Raw genomic sequence first — 19,111 nt, 5'->3', positions numbered from 1 at the left:
AAAAACACATTTTGCTTTTCATCTTCTTTCCTTCTCTGTGGCACTCAACTTCTTCCACACCCTTTGTATTTGCATTGATTATTTTGTAGAGACAAAAGAGTAGGTATGGATACTTTGGTGCGAGTTAAGAAACATGACTGTTCACTTTTCTGGTACATTGTTCTTGTTCAATTTGCAAACATAAGTTAGTTAAGATATATATTGTGGTAGGATGATTTGCTACCAAAGGCAGAGTATTTCTCAAAACCTCTCAAAAGCCTAAATAGAAAATAGATGCAGCTGCCCTATCATTCCAGAAAGTTCCAGGCAAACACTGCATAAAATGAGTAACATATCAAATCAATTTCTGGCGTCTGTGGTGACTGTGTTCGGCAGGTTGTGATCGAACTCCTGTAAGGCAGGAGCATTGCAAACATCCTCTTTAAGAGAAACAAAACATCTCTGACACTCAGGGGTTCATTCAAATGTGTTCTTACTTTTTAGCAATTTTCCGATTTCATACGTTTTAGTGGAAACATTCTTCACAAACTTGGAATAAAATTCCACCAACCCCAGGAATACATGTACCTCTTCTTTGTTTTTAGGCACAGGAGCCTCTTTAATGGGACCCAACAGTTCTGTTTTGGGTCTGATACTGTCTTGTGTGATCTCGTGGCCTAAGTATACCACCTGTTTTTGTGCAAACTTACACATGTTGTAGTCCGCTGTCAAACCTTTTTCCTGCAGATTTTGCAACACATTACATAAATTACGGTCATGCTCCTCTTTTCTCTTACCCATCACCAAAATGTCATCTTGAAAGATGAGCAGTATCTCAAAGCAATTGAATAACACATGCATAAGCCTCTGAAACATTGCAACTGTTGATGCTAGCCCAAAGGGAACTCTTTTAAATCTGTAACACCCGAAAGGTGTTATGAACGTTGTAAGTACTCTGCTTTCTGGGTGTAAGGATACCTGGTGGGAGGTTGCCGTGAGGTCGATGGTGGAGAACCACCACATGTGTTTTGTACGAGCCAACATCTCATTGATCTTGGGTAGGGGATGCTGATCCACTTGAATGCTCTGATTGAGATTGCGCAAATCGATGCAAAGTCTTAATTTGCCATTGGCTTTACTAGCTGCGACCAATGGTGCAACCCACTCAGAAGATTCAGTGGTTTCTATGATCTCATATTTGTGCAAAGCTTCTAGTTGTGTTCTTACTTCATCTCTCAATGTAAAGGGTATGTTGCTTACTTTGTGCATGCATGGTTTAGCATCAGCCTTGAATTCTATTCTATGCTTAAACCCTTTTAGTTTCCCGATGCGACTGTTAAAAATCTCGGAAAATTTCTTGGACATGAGAAATACTGGGTTATCTTCTGCCTGTGTAAGTAGTACAAGTTCTGGTCTGTTGGGATCCAGGGTGATACCTAACTTCGCTTGATCCCTCCACCCCAACACCAAGGGACCTGTGACCGACACATACAATTTGCTTAGGGTGTCTCTATTTTTAAAAGCATATTTAAATTTCCTGTAGCCTAACATCTTGATGGGATCCCCCGTGAATATTTTTAAAGACACATCCGATTGGGTTAAGTCATGACCAAAAGTGTGTACAAACTTTTCTTGCAGACATCCTTATTAACTATGGTGTCTGGCGATCTTGAATCTGCCACTATTTCTATATCAACGCCCCCTATAGCCATATTGCATATGGGTTTCTTTCTTTTCTCGTCACCTGTGTCTATGTTAAGTACCAGGGTTCCAATCACATTGAGAACATACATGTTAATATCAGAGTTGTCGGAAGAGTCAGAATCATACTCCTCCTTCTGCACAACTAATTTGACTCTATTGTTACCTTTCTTCCTTCTGCAAACCTTCATAAAGTGTCCCATAATGCCACAATTGTTACATTTTTGTGAGTGTGTGGGACATCTTTTGTCATCGGCTAAATGTTTAGCACTACCTCATCTGTAGCACTTCTTATGTGACGAAGCCTTCAAGAAGTTCTGGAGCTTCAACGCATCTGTATTACTCCACTTGTGGTTTAGGCGGCAGCTAAGATCGATGCTTCACTCCACTTATTCTTGCAACTGTAGAAGGTTCCTCTTGCTTTGATTTGCTTTCGGCCTTTACTGCTTTGGCACCTACCAGTTAATTCGGTTCTCTTAACTATATCAATTACTTCAGGTAGGGGATTTCCCCCCTTTGCCTATGATGAGTGCTGAATGGCAGGATTGGCTGAGCACATGACCATCTGATCTCTTATCAGATCGTCATGTAGTTCTCCCCAGCGACATGTTAAAGCCAAATTCCCGAGAACAGCAACATAATCCTCTATTGACTCGTCCTTGCCTTGTTTCCTGTGGTAGAATCTGTACCTATCTACTGCAACACATACCGTAGGCTTGTAATAATTGTCTAAATCTTCCAATGTGTTCAAATATACATCCCCCTGATCACCTGAGCGTATCTTTTTTATTTATGTGATTGTAAACTTTGAGCCCCCTAGCTCCTAAGCAGTACAACAACATTTTCTTTTTCTTCTCTGAAGTTAAGTCGTCCTCCTCATCATCAAATGTTGAAATATAATTGGTGAAATACTCCCGCTACACCTCCCATTTCAATACAGGTCCCCCAGCAGCAGGTAGAAATGCTAGCGGTGTTGATAAAATGAACACTTTGCCTGAAGCGATGGTGGCGTAGGGAGTGCACTTAGTCACCAGTTGGTGTCAAAAGACCAGAGAGGACAATACACCCAGTGATGGGGGCGTGACTTTGATGAAAAGGGGGGTGGATTTCCCAGTGGGCACCGATGGTGGCAGTGAGGGTAACAATGCTCAGGGCGCAGAATCCTAAACTAACAGGAGACAAGAGAACCTTGGAGAGGTAATGGCAGGCTCAGTCATGTTGCACTGGGAGAAGATAGACAAGTGCTCTCACTTGCCGAGTAAGATGTAGGGCGAGGGTGTAGGCGTGTAGCTAGACAATTGGAATAGAGACATATAAGCGCGGCAGTGATGCAATGGGCCACTAGGTGGTGTCCGGAATGGAACTCCACCTCACAAAACTGACGAGGGAGCTCTCCAAGCGTGATGCCGGGTGTGACGTAGCAGGCGTGGAGGAGTGAAACACAATGCGCATGAATCACAGTTTAGGAGAATTCCTGTCAGGCGCACAGCTGCAGGTGGTAGACCGCAGGCAAAGCAGCATTAGGTGCACCAGACCAAACTAAGGAGAATTCCTGTCAGGCGCGCCGCTGTGGGCTGCGGACGTCAAAGAAGAGACAGTTTCAGGTGCACCAGACACATAGGGTCCAAAGGAGGTAACACGGCTTGAAGGACCTCACAGCTTACACTTCAAGCGAGGCGGGAAGCACTGAAGCAGGCCTCTGGGGAACGCGCTGTGTATCCAGGTTCAACCCCTCCCAACCACGTTGTGAGATGGGAGATCACTGTGGTACCGCAGGCGTAGAAACACTCGCAAGTGTGAAAGTGGAGGGCGGTCGCGGTTTTGGCAGGATTGCGGCCCGATGTCGCTTGTGCGATACACTGTTTACAGGCGGACGCACTGAGGCCCTTAACGGCGAGGTGCTGGAGCGGGGCTAGTAATGGCCAAAGGTACTTCAGCAAGGACCCCAACTGCCAGTCCGGCATAGGAGACACTCTGTTTGCTGCTGCCCAGGAAGCCACTTGAAGACTACCCATTTAAGTCCTACCTTGCTCGCAGGTTCGCCGATGTGCTGTAATCGTTGTCATTCATGTGAAGAATACATGTAGGCAGTAGTTCCAAGATCAAGGTTTATTCTTCTCGTAGTAACAGCACTTCGGGGAGGAGGCGGACAACGCAGTAACCACAGCGTGCCAACGCCTCAGCTGCAATTCTCAACTGACAATCTTTCACAGGCATTCTAGAACGCCAGCTGATACGTCACAACACAAGTGGCACTTGCGGGGGTACGGGTGCCCAGGAGGTGGGAGGGGGAGGAAGGGTGAGGGGGGCCTACATTACAACACATTTACTTCTGCAAAGACGCATTGTTTACAAATTTTTGTACCAAGGTCGAGCATGAGTGACTTCTTGCTCCATAAGACATTATTGGTGATTAAGGGTTGTAAGGTACTGATGTAGGGGTGGGGTTAAATACATGTAATGGTTGCTGAAGAGAGGTGCTGAAGAGCTGGATTCCAACTCCTGTCCAAGTGACAGAAAAAAGCATTTGGGAGACTATAGAAGGATTGTGATTATAAGAGTTTAGAGAACTAATTCAGACAGATATGTTGTTTAGCTGGAGCTAATATAGACTCATTGTGTGTGTAATAAACTAGTAAGTTAAAGACGTGTGAAGAATTATCAATCAATCAAAAATATTTATTTCAACATAAGCCATAAAAGAACAATAAAAAGAATAAAATGATACTAGTACAATATGACACTGCATAAATACATTTTGCGAGACAGTTAAAACGTGATAGGGTAATATGATTAGTGCCTTTTTAACCTTTACCCTAATTTGCGTATTATCTGCTTAGTTGTTTATAATAATCATGATCATTCTGCTACACTCATTGGATAAACAACCACTGCGTAATAATCATATAATTTAAAGTGCTGATCATTGTAGGCACTATTCACAAACTGCACTTTGTAATACTTGTATTAGTACTACATTAATACTACGGAAGTACTACAAAAATGCTATTCACAAACCCACAAGTGTACATCTCCATTTCTGCCTCTCTTATCTTTTCTATGGAGAGACACTCAAACATGTGAGATTAATACTTAGCAGTAAATGTGGTAGGGACCAACATGAGTGGATGCAAAAAGGGTAATACTTACTACTGAATGGTAGGGGTTTAGGGAGTTGTAAGGAGAGATTTTAGGGAGGGTTAGGGAGGAGTTTAGGGTGGGACATGCACTCTACCTCAAAAAAGTAAGCCCTTTACTTTTTACAAACTGCCCTGCTGCAGTTACTATAGCAAAAACGGGACCGAAAACAGTGGTAAATTATTCCTGCTAAGAACTGGAGTATGTCCATCACCACACATGGCCAACCACTAGTACTACAACACACTCCCATAGAAAATAATCAAGCTAGGTACTTAAAATAAAACCCCATAGAAAATCTTGTTACATGTTTAAAAGTATTTCAAATAGTTAAGAATATAAATTCATTTAATTTGTTTAATGTTAAGAAAGATCTAAAAATATATCTTTTTATTATTTCATTTAACAATATTGTAACAACCTCTTTTGAATATATAAACTAATGTAATGTAACATTAGGTTTATGATTTAAATACTTTATTTCGGTCGATGACCACAAAAGCAGCAAAAAATAAGAAACACATGTATGTTAAATGAATGACTACAAGCTAAAGCTGAAATTCCCAAGAGGGCGGCCACAGTATTGTTTTTTGTTAAAATTGAGTAGAATCTGTACAAAAAAAGAAGTTTCATGGTTTAAAACACAATTTTATAAGCAGAACTGCATAAAATTAATGTTTTGTTAGCGATAAATGCTTGCTTGGCAAATTGTATTTGATAATTAACGGAACGAATGTGTGCAGTTGTAGCTGTCATAGTTACAGTCGATTTAAATGCTCAACATGTATGTTCTAGCATTTACATGATACAAATCTATTGAAAAAAACACACAAGACCCAGGGTGTGACCTACAAATATGCAAAGCTTGCTTATGAAGCCTTAGTCCATTTTGTCTACACAAGGGGACAAGCCAGCGTCTTCATTGTCTGGTGTATGCTGGACAAAAGAAGAGCAAGTGGGCATCTGTGTCCTGCGCTGCTCCACAGGCCGAGCAACCTGCACTACCCTCTGAGTAGGATCTCCATTTGCAGGTGAAGGATGCAATTGGCAAGGTACAAGTGTAACATTAATTTTGATTAAAATATAATTCAGTTACTTATAATTAATTCCATTCATCACTTTAATAGTTCTTAAAGCATATTAAAAATGTTTTTGTTTTACTGAAGGTGGGAATTTATTGTTTAATTTAAGCTTCTAAATAAATATTTAAAGTTATTTTTCATGAATATTTAACAACAATAAATAGTTCTGCTCTTGTTAGTTAAACAAATGTTTCCCTGTAGTTTATTATAAGGAGTCTCCACAGTTGGGGCAGAGGTCTTCCTATGGTAAACCATGGAAAAAATGAAAAATGTATGTTAAACTTTCTGACAAATCATTACATGTTAAATAGGATTGTATTTATGTTTATTTATTTATTATGTGAAATGCAGAGAAAAATTATAAAATGTACAGGAATACTAACTTGATTTCGAAATAATGTATTAATTATTTTAAATAAATTAAATTACAAATATATTTCTGAACTTTAAATGTAAAAATTAATTCCCACCTAAAGTAAAACTATTAATTTTTTTATTATGCTTTAATAATTATTAAGAAGTGGGCAGTACTACAACGAGTATGTTTTAAACAAAGCTTCATCTCAGCCATCCAAGTTTTATATCGGCGCACGACAGCTAAAATCTGCATAATGGGCCTTGAATCAGATCTGGTATATATTACATAGGGTACAAGGCAGGGATGCCCCTGCTACCCCTTGTTATTTTCATTATATAGCGACTCTTTTTTAATGATGTTAGAGCAAAGTGCAAGGATAGAGTCGGAAATTTGGAGACAAGAGCACTATCTTGTGGTTCGCATATTTAAGTCTCTACCCATTCCTTATCTATACTACTATTATAAAGAGAGAACTGTGTCCTTTGAGCCAGGTAAACTCGAAAAGTACACCACCAATCCAAACACCCAATACATCTTTGAAAACGTCAGGGCAAGCAGAAGGACATAGGCTATATAAAAACAAAATATATATGTTAGAAGGGAAACGTAATTTTTAAGGGAAAGTAGTCCCTTAGAAGTAGCGCCAGCTAACGATGTGCGTGCTGATGCGTGCTGACATCACGGGGGAGCGCGGAAGCCGGAAGCAACACCCTGCGAGGAGCGGACAGGAGAAAGGAAGCAACACCCTGCAAGGTGCGGAGCGCGTAGAGGAGCGTTGACATGCCCAGGGGAGCGCAGAGTAAGAGCGGACAGGAGAGTCGGCAGAAGCGGCCAGGACCAAGAAAACGAGCGCAGAGAGCCAGCGGACACGAGGGTGGGCAGAAGCGGCCAGGACCAACAAAACGGGAGCAAGGAAACACTGTAAGTACGCTCTGCTGCTCCCGGCCGCTCTGCTGCGCCTCTCCTGCTGCGATGCTGCCCCCAGCCCTCTTCTGCCCCGGGCAACGCCGGGGCGGGCTGCTAGTTTTCTATACAGGGGATTGCAGTTCTAGTGGTTGGCCATGTGTGGTGCTGGATTTGGTACTGTTTCTTTTTGACAGTAGTAACTTACACTCATAAATATGGCTCCACTCCATTTTCAGGGGATTGAGACAGGTAAGTTCACACTTTTGAATAACTTTACACTCGGACTTTGTGAAGTGTAAGTTACCTTTGTGAAGAGCCCCAAGCGCCAGCGCACTGATACAAGGGTAGAAGGGTGGCGTTCTATATTATCATCACCTGCAAATATGTGATTATCTGACATTCTTGTTTGATTCCTAATGCTTTCCATTTAACAGAGCATAAGTCACTAGAGGAGGAATAAGAGACACTTGCCAGCACTCATTTCTACCAAAGGGTACATTTTCTTTTTGGGCTGAGAGGACTTACTGGGTTTGACTCCAACAATATTGTTGTGACCACAACATGACCTGATAAAAAACGTTACTTACAGGTGGCAGTTTTTCTAGCTGCAAACTCTTCTAGATTTACCTGTGTACAGCCAAAGACATTGGTGTTGCTCAGCAAGCTCTGGGGTGAAGGGTATGGTTGAGAACCATGCCCCCAGTCAACATTCTACAGAGCACAACCTTCTTCTGGTCTGAGCGACTTTAGGTATGGCATTCAGCCACACTTTTCTCCAAGGATGACTCCTGTCCTAAGGCGGAGGAGCGCCTCCCCACTGCTCTTAGAGAAGCAAAAATAAAATTATAATTACGTTGTTATTATCATTTTATTTTTTGTAGCTGAGGGGCTGGGTTAGGGCTGGGCTGATGGCACAAAAGGAGGAGGAGTTTACACACTTCCTAAATGTTACTCACTAGGCTGCATTACACAGCCTGGTGAAGAACATGCAAAGCCTCCCTGTCCCCTTCGGAGCACCAAACTTGGGCACTCAGACCAATCATAACGCTGCACTGCAGAGTTGTGATTGGCTCAGGGGAGCCAGGGCCGGACTGGGAACCGAAACCGGCCTTGGCTTACTGCTCGACCGGCCCCCTCAGAGGGGAAGGGGGAGTGCGGCAGAGTTGTTTGTTACGGCCGGTTTCAGACGATTTTGTTAAAGGGGGCGATATTGCTGGCCCCCAGTAACAAAAACGGCCCTCCAGGGGCCCAAAACCGGCCCCCACCATGGCGGCCACCCGGGGAAACACCCGGTGCCTTCCACGGCCAGTCCGGCCCTTAGGGGAGCCGGGTGCTTCCTGCTGCGGGACTGCAAGAAGAAGGAAGCTTAACAAGACGGAGGAGAGGGGGCGGCTGGCGAAAAGGTAAGTGTTCTTTTTTTTTTTCCTCCCCCACCAGCACGGCCGCTCCACCGCCATTCCCTGCCAGCTGCTACTACTTTTCTCCTAGCCTCGCTGCACCCATTGGAATTACTCCTCACTGTACCCTTCATGGTTGCCCCAGTATGTACCACCGTGCCAGGAATATTATTTCTGTTACTAGACACTATTCAGCATAGTTTCACATCAATGTGTTAAGTCTAACTATCCATTAGCTCTTTGGATTAGTTTTACAAAATGTACATGTTCGTTTTTACTGCTTCTACATCACAGACATTTCATGGGCAGGAGCAGAAATAATTATGTTTTCTTAATTCATACAATTACTTCAGTTCATATAGTTCATGACTCTGGTAAATGACAGTATGTCTTGCTGTACAAAATGGTGAATGGACATAAATGTACTGTGTTAATATACAATGCATAAAACCATCATTTCATAGTCGCAAGTTGTGAGCGCCCTTTCTTTGTACCAAGCAAGGAATAGAGTTCTGTTTTATGTTTTTCCTAACATGCTTTGCTTTGCTCTCTGTCCACGTAGCTGTATGATTCCTTACCATGGTTAATGCGCCACCTTCCAGGACCCCACAAGAATGTATTCAAGGAGTATAGACAAGTTGCCGATTTTGTCAGAGAGGAAATTGCAATTCATCGTGAAAACTGGACATCTGATGAACCGCAAGACCTCATTGACTACTATTTGGCTGAGTTGTTGGAGGTCAGTATAACATTTTGCAAAGCATTTTTGTGTGTCCTTTTTTTCTGGTTTGTGCAAAGCGTGAATGGGCATTACTAGCATGAACTGAATAACAAACTCATTTGTTTTGAAACGAAAACATTGCGCAGGGAACCCTAATGACCTAGGGAACTGAATTGACATAAATGCATTTGCCTATGTGTGACATCATATTAAATTAGACACTGCTTGGAAGAATTGCCTGCATTGGGCAGAACGTGTACCGATTAGCAATGTCCTGAAGGAGTTTTGAAAGCAGATCTTCTTACCTTTAGTGATGAATTCTATTGTCATAAGGAGTATAGTGACTGGAGAGACGTTGAGCTCTGTCAATTGATGTAGACTTAAAACAGTTTAAGCTCCTGAAATCTTGTATCACCAAAACCTTGCATCTTGCTATCTTGGGGAGAGGAGTTGGCCTAACGGCTAGGGTGGTCGACATCGAAGCTGGGGAACCGAGTTCGCATTTCGGCAAGGACGCTCACCATCCTGTGATTCTGGGCAAATCACTTAATTTCCCTATGCCTAACAAAAATTAATGTGTCCTCATGTAATGCAACTGGTTCCTGTGTAAAGCGCTCTGAAACCCGATACCCTTGGGTCAAGTTGCGCTATATATCACTCTGTAAAATAAAAAAATTAAAAAATATCAGGTATTGGCTAGGCAACAAGAGTACAATGGCTTTTAGGGTTGACCTGTTATTATCCCATACCTTGTCCTCACCACAGATCTCCTTCCGCACAGTCCCTCCCTACAACCCTTCCATCCACTGGGGCATTCTGAAACTCAGAGCTTAAATAGCTACCTGAGTCAGTGTTGCCGAAAGGTGGGCTTTGGTGGGGTCCTGCTTCCTAGGACCATAGAACCTGGCACCACTTCACCCCTTGGTGGGTGGAGTAGACTTATGAGCTGACAGTTCTCCCTGAACCTTGCATGTATCACAGTAGTAGTTGCTAGGCTAATGAATGCTTGATGAGTTATCTGATCCACAGTCTTGTGATTTTTGGGATATCTCTTCTCCCAACCGTAGGGCAATGAGGAGAGAGCTGGGAGGTGGTGACATACTACTGAGTCGGGAAGTGGGTGTCCCCAACCATAAAGCTAAGCCTGGAGTGAAACATACACTAAAAGTCATCACAGGCTATGGCGAATGCGTATATATCACTACACAGTCTTGGGGAAGACTAGAGAAAGATCATTGGAGCACCTGACAGATTGTATGTGGGAAAAACAAGTCATAGTTCTTTATTCAGAACAGAAAATAAAATTTGCTATTTAAAACTTTCAAATTCCCTACAAAACCTCCATTTGAAGGGATACTATGGTTATGAGCAACTTCTCCATAAAACCCCTCCAAAAATAATCAATCGGAAGATACTTGGAACAAGGACTACAGAGATGGGTGCTAACCTTGCATTTTTCATGAGACCGGATGTCCCCTGGATCATTAAAAGCATTACTGGGAATAACAAGCATTACTGGGAATAACAAGCAAAAAAGGACCTTCATGTTCTAAGCCTTTAGAAAAGCCCCTGGCCCACAAGTCAATCAAGGGGTGAAGCACGAGTTGGCTGTATCTGATACACTTCCAAGGGAAATTACAGTTTACTTAACCCATTACACAGAGAAATACGTCACAATATGATTTGATATTTTGGTCTATTACCAAGGAGAATTATGCAGTACTTGATTTTATTACCAAATAAATGTATGACAAGATATGACTTTTGTCATGATAAAAGCAAAATATATATATATATATACGCCAGAGGCTACTATGTGTGTGAAGTGTGGAAACAGTTGCATTGAAGATTATCTTTTCTTTTCCTTGAGAAACACATCTCTTTTATGAAAATAAACAAAATATGTGTGATGAAACGCAAGAGAAAGAAATGTCCTACGTGCTATACATAAACGTTGTGATGCTATAACTTTACAATAACAGACTTTTGTTCATTAGAGGCCCTACAAAGAAAAATATTAATTTTGAAAAATACATACTCACAATAGTAGAGTTTAAGTGAATTAAGAGGAAGAGTTAGCTCAACCCTGAAGGAGTGTAATTTGTTTCCCTATGACAAATCGTTGAATACTGATATCAAAGGAATTAGCGAGTAGGTTAGAGGAAGTCAGGCCTAAGATTATATATATTACTACAGTAAAATGTATCTGCACTCTGCGTATTGATGTACCCAAGCTCCAAAGGTGGATGGTTGACAAATGTTTTATGCTCAAATCTCAGGAAAATAAGGGGCATATTCACAAGCTCCTATCACTTCATTACGTTCCTACGACGATAAACCCTTCGCCTTCTGTACAAGGCAGAGGTAATCCACTTAATGTGGCTTAACGGTGCCATGTTAATAAGGCCCTCTTTCACTCTCCACTTTGCGTGAAAGGGACGTGCAATGGGTGTTGCGGTGGGCGTTCCGCCTAACCCATTGATTTTGACACTGCTCCCTAGTTACAATGGTGGTGTAAATAGGAGGCAGCTCCAAAATTAAGAGCTGGGAAAACTGGTCCTAATATCCCGAAAAAGGAGAAATGCTTAATTTCTCCTAGTTTTTGCTGCTTCTCTGGTTGCTGCATTGTACTGCACTCATAGAAACATCAAATTGCCATGAATGATTGCCCATGTTTAGGAATGAGGCCCTTCCTGCACATAAACAATCATTTAAAAATGACATTTTGCAACTTATATATGTGCTGCTCAGTGCAGCACTCATGGGAGTCACAATTCGCCATTCTGGATTTTTCCGGACACCTTCCTGCACCTAAACAATCCTTCCTCCCAACGCCGTCACCCTTGCACGGTGCCTGCGTTGGCAATAAGCAACTAGATTGCCAGCACTAGGGGAAATGCAGGGGTGTGCTGCATTCTTGTGAATACGGCGCATCCCTGTTTTTTCAGAATGGCGGAGCGTGGCGTTAACAATATTTGCTTAACGCCACGCTTCACCATTCCCTTGTAAATATACCCCCAAATTCCATTTTACTTCATATAATACAATAAAAATTCCCACATTTCTTTACTTGATAAACGCAAAGGCAAATACTCCACTCCTTCCTGCTCGTCTGCAATTTGTGGGCCTTACTCTCAATTTCTCTCACTGCTCCGTCACCTAAACAAAACAGTGAAAGCTGGAAACTGTCACCTGCTCTCTCTCAAAAAGTTAAACAATTAAAACATTGCTTGGCCTGCACACCTAAGATCAGCTACCCATGATTATATTATCTCCAGATTGGCTTGGGCAATACCATTCCTGCATGGGTGTCCCAACAGGTAATTATGTCACTGAAGACTAACTTGCGTTCCACAGCTGGGCTGCTGCCCGCAACAAGAAAGTTTGATCATATCCCAAGTCCTCAAGAGTTTATAGTCGGAATCACGGCTTTGTGAACTAAGCCATCCGATTCAAATATTACTCATGCTTCAATGGCAAATCAACAAGCCTTTCTGTCTTTCTAATCTACTCTCTAACTTTGGTGGACAAAGAAGACTCAGAAGCAAAAACTTGCTGTACCTAAAAGTACCAAGATTCAGGACTGCTTTAGCTCAGAAGCCAGGGGCGGCTCTAGGTTCATGGTGGCCCTGGGCAGGAAGCGTAGGTAGGGGCCCCCGGAAGAGGGAGTCTGGCCGGGGCGGAGCGCGGAGGCCAGTGAAGAGGGGGGGGGGGGTGATGGTCAGGGTGTTTGGAAGTGGAACAGAACCGGAGGCTGCCAAATCCCTGCCAGGGGCCCCACGCAAATATGTATCCATCCTCAGAGGATTATTATATTAAGGATATATATTGGCGTGGTGGCCCCTGGGGTTTGGTGGCCCTGTGCAGGTGCACAGCTTGCACATGCCTAAGGCCGCCCCTGTTATGGTGACTAAAATCAGTACGAAAGGCCTGCGGCGACATGCAGTAGAAAAGAAATATTCCTCATGAAAACAGCTCCCTTTTTCTCAGCCCTTCCTTGGGTTCGGTAAGGGTGGTTAGCAGGAGGCTCGTGTGTAATATGGAGCAAGTAAGAAGTGTGGGATGAGGACAGGGGCGGCTCTAGGCTCATGGTGGCCCTGGGCAGGGAGCGTAGGTAGGGGGCCCCGGAAGAGGGGGTCCGGGCGGGGCGGAGCGCGGAGGCCTGTGAAGATGGGGGGGGGGGGTCAGGGTGTTTGGAAGTGGAACAGAGCAGGAGGCCGCCAAATCCCCGCCAAATATGTATCCATCCTCAGAGGATTATTATATTAAGGATATATATTGGTGTGGTGGCCCCTGGGGTTTGGAGGCCCTATGCAGGTGCACATCTTGCACATGCCTAAGGCCCCCCCTGCAGAAGCAGACCTTCTGTACAACAGCAGCTGCTGTCTGGAATTCACTTCCGGTAGATAGAAGGCCCAAAGACCTATTTTTTTCAGAAGATATTTAAATGCCCTCCTTTCCATTTGTAGCTGAAATAACATTGGATTGCACTACCTGTCCTACGCATTTCCTTATTTAATGCTGAGCTTTCAGTCGATCAGAAATAGCATACCATTTTGATCTATCTGTATGTCTTTGCATTGTATGTATTTACATGAGATTTTATAAAACGGTTAAATATTTTTTTTTTTAAATAGCCATTGAAATTTACCATTCATAACCCAAAAAAGGGCGTCAGAGAGTAACTGTGGATTGCGGGATCTTTATGTGTGGGTTAGAAATAAGGCAGCGACAAGCACAATAATATCTGTTCAATTTTAGGAATAATGAATTTGATATTTCAGGATATACATTAAAAAAAGAGAACGGCAGGCTGGTCTTGAGCTGATAGGCATCGTAAACTTCTGTATTACTAGTGCCCCTGGGAACAGTGGCTATGTGTTGTGTGTGGATTCAGGACAGAAGCAGGAAGTATAGCATGCCAGTGGAAACAGCGGGAGACAGGTCATTTGAAACTCGTGAGATCACAAACACTAGACCGCTAATTGCATGGAAATCATATATTCACTTCATGGTGTTAAGGTCTCATCCAAGCCAACAGTGGCAGACTTGCATTTAAGACCATTCAGGCTCAGCGTCTTCGCCTGGTAACGTGTTTTGAATTGAATTAGCTGCCTCTGTTTACGTACCAGTTCACACTTGTATCTGAACCTCACATTTGTGGTATTTTTGCTCTTAGTTTCCAATGATCCTGCCCCTTCCTAACTCCTAGTCCCCTTTTCGTTGCTACCTCTTTTTTGCTATGTAAACCTCTTGTATTCTATCTTGCCAGTGTTTTTGTGGCAGCTTCCTGGGGCTTATGGCTCGATTCCTGACTGTCCTGAGCCTCAACACGGCAACCTCTGCTGCCCAAACCAGAAAGCTTTTCTCTTTTCTAGGCGCCTTGACGCCCATTGGGCTAAGTTTGCTCAATATAAGAACCGTTTCATTCATTCATTCTTTACCTCTGGTTATCTCTTCCCTCTGGTTTGTTTGTTATACTCCCCTGCCCTTCTCTGATTTTGAACTGGTGAGGGTAAACTTTCTGGGTAGCATCAAGGTTGCACAAGTGCCATCTTTTGACTTTTCCATCTAAGAGTGAGCTGGAGTCCAATATTTCTCTCTCCATTTCCCTGGCTCTCCCCAGATTCCTGTTACGAGCCGCACATCCATCTCTGCTTGACAATGGAGGAATCCAGGGATGTTAGGGTTTTCAGCAGGCCTACATCCTTGGAAGCTGGTAATTTGCAAGGTCCACAATGAGCCCAACTGAAAATCCCCTGTAGGGTATGGCCCGAGCCATAACTCAGGTTTACGAAGAATTAGAGACAGCCTATCAGGAACAAGTGTTCCTACAAAAAAGGGGACCTCACACTTGGAATCAAATCCAGATGTAGCACCCAGCTTACACCTTAATTCTTTTCAGATATTAGAACGGCGTATCTCTGTAGCTTTCGATGAGCTGGCACTTCGTATCTCCAAGGTGGAACAGTCTATGGGCAAACTGGGAGACTCTTTGGACGCAACTCAGGTACTTCTGGACAACCTTCTTATCAAACCTGGCACGCTACCCGATATTACTACTGCTAACTGTAATGTGCCCATACATGCTCATTCTAGTGGGCCTTTCCCTTCGCAAGCAGGGAAAGGGCGATTTAGGTTAAGGTGGTTGGCCCCACAAATGATTCCTCAGCCAGGACCCACCCCACAGCTTGGTCCCCAGGTATGAAGGGCCTCTGGCTCTACTGGTCGGTGTACCCCTTCCATTTCTTATCAACCATGAGAAAAACATAAGACGGGGGGGTCCCAAATTCTTAAAGGCCTCTGTGGGGATGTCACTCTGTGATGTTGTTATCAATCTTCCCCCCTGCATCCTAGGTTTGGTCATGGCCAATGTTGCTCCCCTTAAGCAGGAAGACTCTGAGCGCTACCAGCAGCTCAAAAAAAAATTAACACACTAGGAGCCTGATTACGACTTTGGTGGTGCAGGAGCAGGCAGCTCCGCTCCCACACCGCAAAAGCTCACTGCCGGCCAGGTTACAAGTATTTTTGTAGTCTGGCGGGCGGTCCTTAGGCGTTCCCAAGGCGGTGCCTTTATTTATTTATTTAATTGCGTTTTTTATAGAGCGCGACACTCATCCCTAGGGATATCACGGCGCTATGTACCAAAAGGACTACTGAAGGCGTGTGCTGAGGAGTTAAGGATTGGGGAAGAGGTGGGTTTTCAATTTTTTTTCGAAACTGGATGTAGTTTGTGGTATGTCTTAGGTCAGTAGGGAGCTCATTCCACCTTTTTGCTGCAAGATAGGAAAAGGAGCTTTGTAGATGCGTTTGGTTTTAGCCAAGGCTGATTGACATGAGCGTAGGTTCCTATTGGGCACATAAAATTCGATCTTCCCTTGGAGAATTGTGGGGCCAGTTTTATGTAAAGCCCTGTGGGCATGGCTAAGCAATTTGAAGGCATTTGAATTTAAAAAAGGCTCTGCAATGGAAATGTCAAGGGCCATTCTTGCACAGCATGGACTGTGAAGTCCATGCTGTGCAGGAACAGAGGGTGCATGCGCACAGCTGTGCACAACTTGTGCCCCACTGCATGTATCCCCAGGCCCAGAGGCAAAAGGGTACCTGCCCCCTTTATTTCCTCCCATCCTCACTTTTCATGGTGGGCTCACCGCTGTGAAAATTTAGGCGGGGAGGAAACACGTATTATGCTTCGGCACTGCCAAGCATAATGCAGCCTCAGGAGGGCTGCACCACCACCAGGGATCGCAATCCCTGGCAGTTGCGGCAGTCCCCTCACGGTCCAACCGCCTCACTCGTAATGCGGCAGACGGACAACTGATGTGGCGGTCCATGACCGCCACCCCACTGCCGAACTCGTAATCAGGCCCTAGCTGTCTAGTAGGGTAAACTTTGATAATGCTTTTATCATCATGCCCTAGAGAGTGGCTTGGATTGGCTACTCTAACAAAACGCTTGATGGTGATTGTCTTGAAATTCATTTTTGCAGTCCAAGCTAGGTAGGCTGTATCTTAACTAAGATTTCCCCTGGTTCCGCCTCTGGAAGCAAAATTGCTCTGTTCCCCTCGGGTTTCACTTATAAACCAACAGACCTCGGGTTGGTGATGTGGGGTGGGATGGGACAACTGAATTTTGCCCATGGGGTAGGTGTTAGCCACCTACCTCAGCAGGAGAAGGCCCGAGCCAGTTTATCACTATGGAATTGCTTTGAATCTTTAAGTGAGTTAGATATTTAATATTGACTCACTCCCGACCCTGATAATCCTGTCATGCATAACCATCCAAGCATTTCTTGTTCTCGAAAGGTTAGTTGAACTATCGCTGGACTTCAAGGCAAATTAGACAACGAAGAATGTATTAACCTACTAAATTCTTTTGATATAATCAGTTTACAAGAGACCTGGGATGCTGTGGGGATTCTGTTTTTGGAAGGTTATGCCAGGTTTGTTTCCAACGCTACGCCCTCCACTTAGGGTAGAGTTAAACGGGGGTTTTCTATTTGTATAAAATTGAGCCTAAGCTGTAAAATGAAGGGGGTTGTATCAAATTCACCTCGCATCTTGGGTACTCTTCTGATTTTGTTGAACCTGTAAAGGGTTTTGGTTGTAAATGTCCACAACTCAATTTCAGCTATGCGGGAGCATGATGTGGCTCTCGACATTGGGAATGTTCTAATGATTTTGGGTCAGATGTAGGTAAACTCAATTTACCTATTCTTAAATACCAAATTTTACCGATTCGGTATTTAAGAATAGGTAAATGGGATGTAGATAATTTTTCTGTAAAAATTACCGGTAAGATTTGGTTATTAAGAATTGATATTTACGATTCAGTATTTACCAAATCGGTTAATACCAATTCAGTAATTCCCATTAATTCCTATGGGCCTGGAGGCCCATAGGAATGAATGGCAATTACTGATTCGGTAGATACTGATTCAGTAAGTACCGAATCGGTATTTACCGAATCGGTAATAGGAGGAACCCTTTCAAGGGTGGCAAGGTGTCACATTGACACCCTGTTGCACCCCTGAATAGTGCATGGGTGCACATGTGGCACACATACATGCCCTGAGGGCATGTATGTCTGCCACATGGCACTGAATAAAAAGCTAAATATTGCTTTTTAAAAGGAATTCGTTATTTACCACCAACTAATAGTTGGTGGTAAATAACAAATCCGTAAATGTAAGAAGCACTCACTTGAGTGCTCCCTACATTACAGATTCGGTAATTTACCGAATCGATATTTTAAGAATTCGGTAATTTACCCATTTCCTAAATTACCGATTCAGTAAATTACTGAATCCTGAAATGTGGCCTCCTACATCTGAAAAGCCTAATACCGGTCGGTAACGGCCGAAATTCGGTGTTTTCGGCCGTTACCGATCGGTAATAGGCTTCCTACATCTGGCCCTTTATCTCTAGCTCTTCCAGAGTCACTGTATCGATGCTGATGGACGATTTTAACCCCTTCACTGCGGCGGCTATTCCGCCGCAGTGCTAAAGGGGCGGGGCGGCCGCGCGGCGGCCGCATGCTGGTGACGGAACCGCTCCGTCACCAGCCTCGGTTGAGCTGTGCTCATGACGGAGTGGTTCCGTCATGGCCCGCCCCGCTCAATAGAACGTCCAGCGCAGACGCGGAATTCGCACTGCGCAGGCGCGCCGAGCGGGCCATGACGGAACCGCTCCGTCATCAGCACAGTGCACCCGCAGCTGATGACAGAGCAGTGCCATCATCAGCGTCCAAGGGGTTAATTTGTACCCCTATGCAAACTGTTATTTGTATGGGGGTTAATGTTGATGCACTTTATGGTACATACTTTATTTTATTTTATTTATTTAAGCTTATATCGCGCACAGCTACCCACAATGGGTTTCCCGGCGCCAGGGATAGACTGTAGAAGAAGGAGGGTGTATCACCTTGACTTGAGGCCACAGCCGACTATTGGTCACGCTTAGTAAAAAGCAGAGTCTTCAGAGCCTTACGGAAGCGGAGTAAGTTGGTCTCTGATTTTAATGCCAATGGGAGGGAGTTCCAGTATTTAGGACCCAGAGTAGAAAAGGAGCGGCCTCCCATTTTTGTCAGCTTCCATCTTGGCACTGTGAAGTTACCAGTGTCCGATGACCTTAGTGAGCGCAGGGGTCTGTAGGGTTTTACCAGCCCTTGAATATATGCTGGGGCGCTGCCCTGCTTGGCCTTGAACATGTAACAGAGTGCCTTGAATTTAACACGTTCAGGGATGCTCAACCAATGAAGGTCACGCAAGGCGGCAGTGGCTGAAGTGCGTCTAGGGACGTTCTTTAGCAGGCGCGCAGCCGCATTTTGC

The 19,111-nt window shown here is 43.9% G+C and overlaps 1 protein-coding gene across 4 annotated transcripts in view; it reads left to right on the top strand.

Moving 5' to 3' along the window:
- LOC147723117 (cytochrome P450 2J2-like) overlaps positions 1 to 19,111 on the top strand; it is a 500,182-nt gene that overhangs the window by 247,792 nt on the left and 233,279 nt on the right. For all 4 annotated transcript variants that reach the window (XM_086965465.1, XM_086965463.1, XM_086965462.1 and 1 more), the window contains exon 5: positions 9,124 to 9,300. In XM_086965465.1, the coding sequence (XP_086821591.1) occupies positions 9,124 to 9,300 (177 nt within the window). The remainder of the gene's footprint in view (positions 1 to 9,123; positions 9,301 to 19,111) is intronic.

Source organism: Lissotriton vulgaris, chromosome 4_1, assembly GCF_964263255.1.
Source record: "Lissotriton vulgaris chromosome 4_1, aLisVul1.2, whole genome shotgun sequence".
Taxonomy (NCBI): domain Eukaryota; kingdom Metazoa; phylum Chordata; class Amphibia; order Caudata; family Salamandridae; genus Lissotriton; species Lissotriton vulgaris.
The sequence above is the reverse complement of the archived record's forward strand: the minus strand, read 5'-3'. Positions and strand labels throughout refer to the sequence as shown.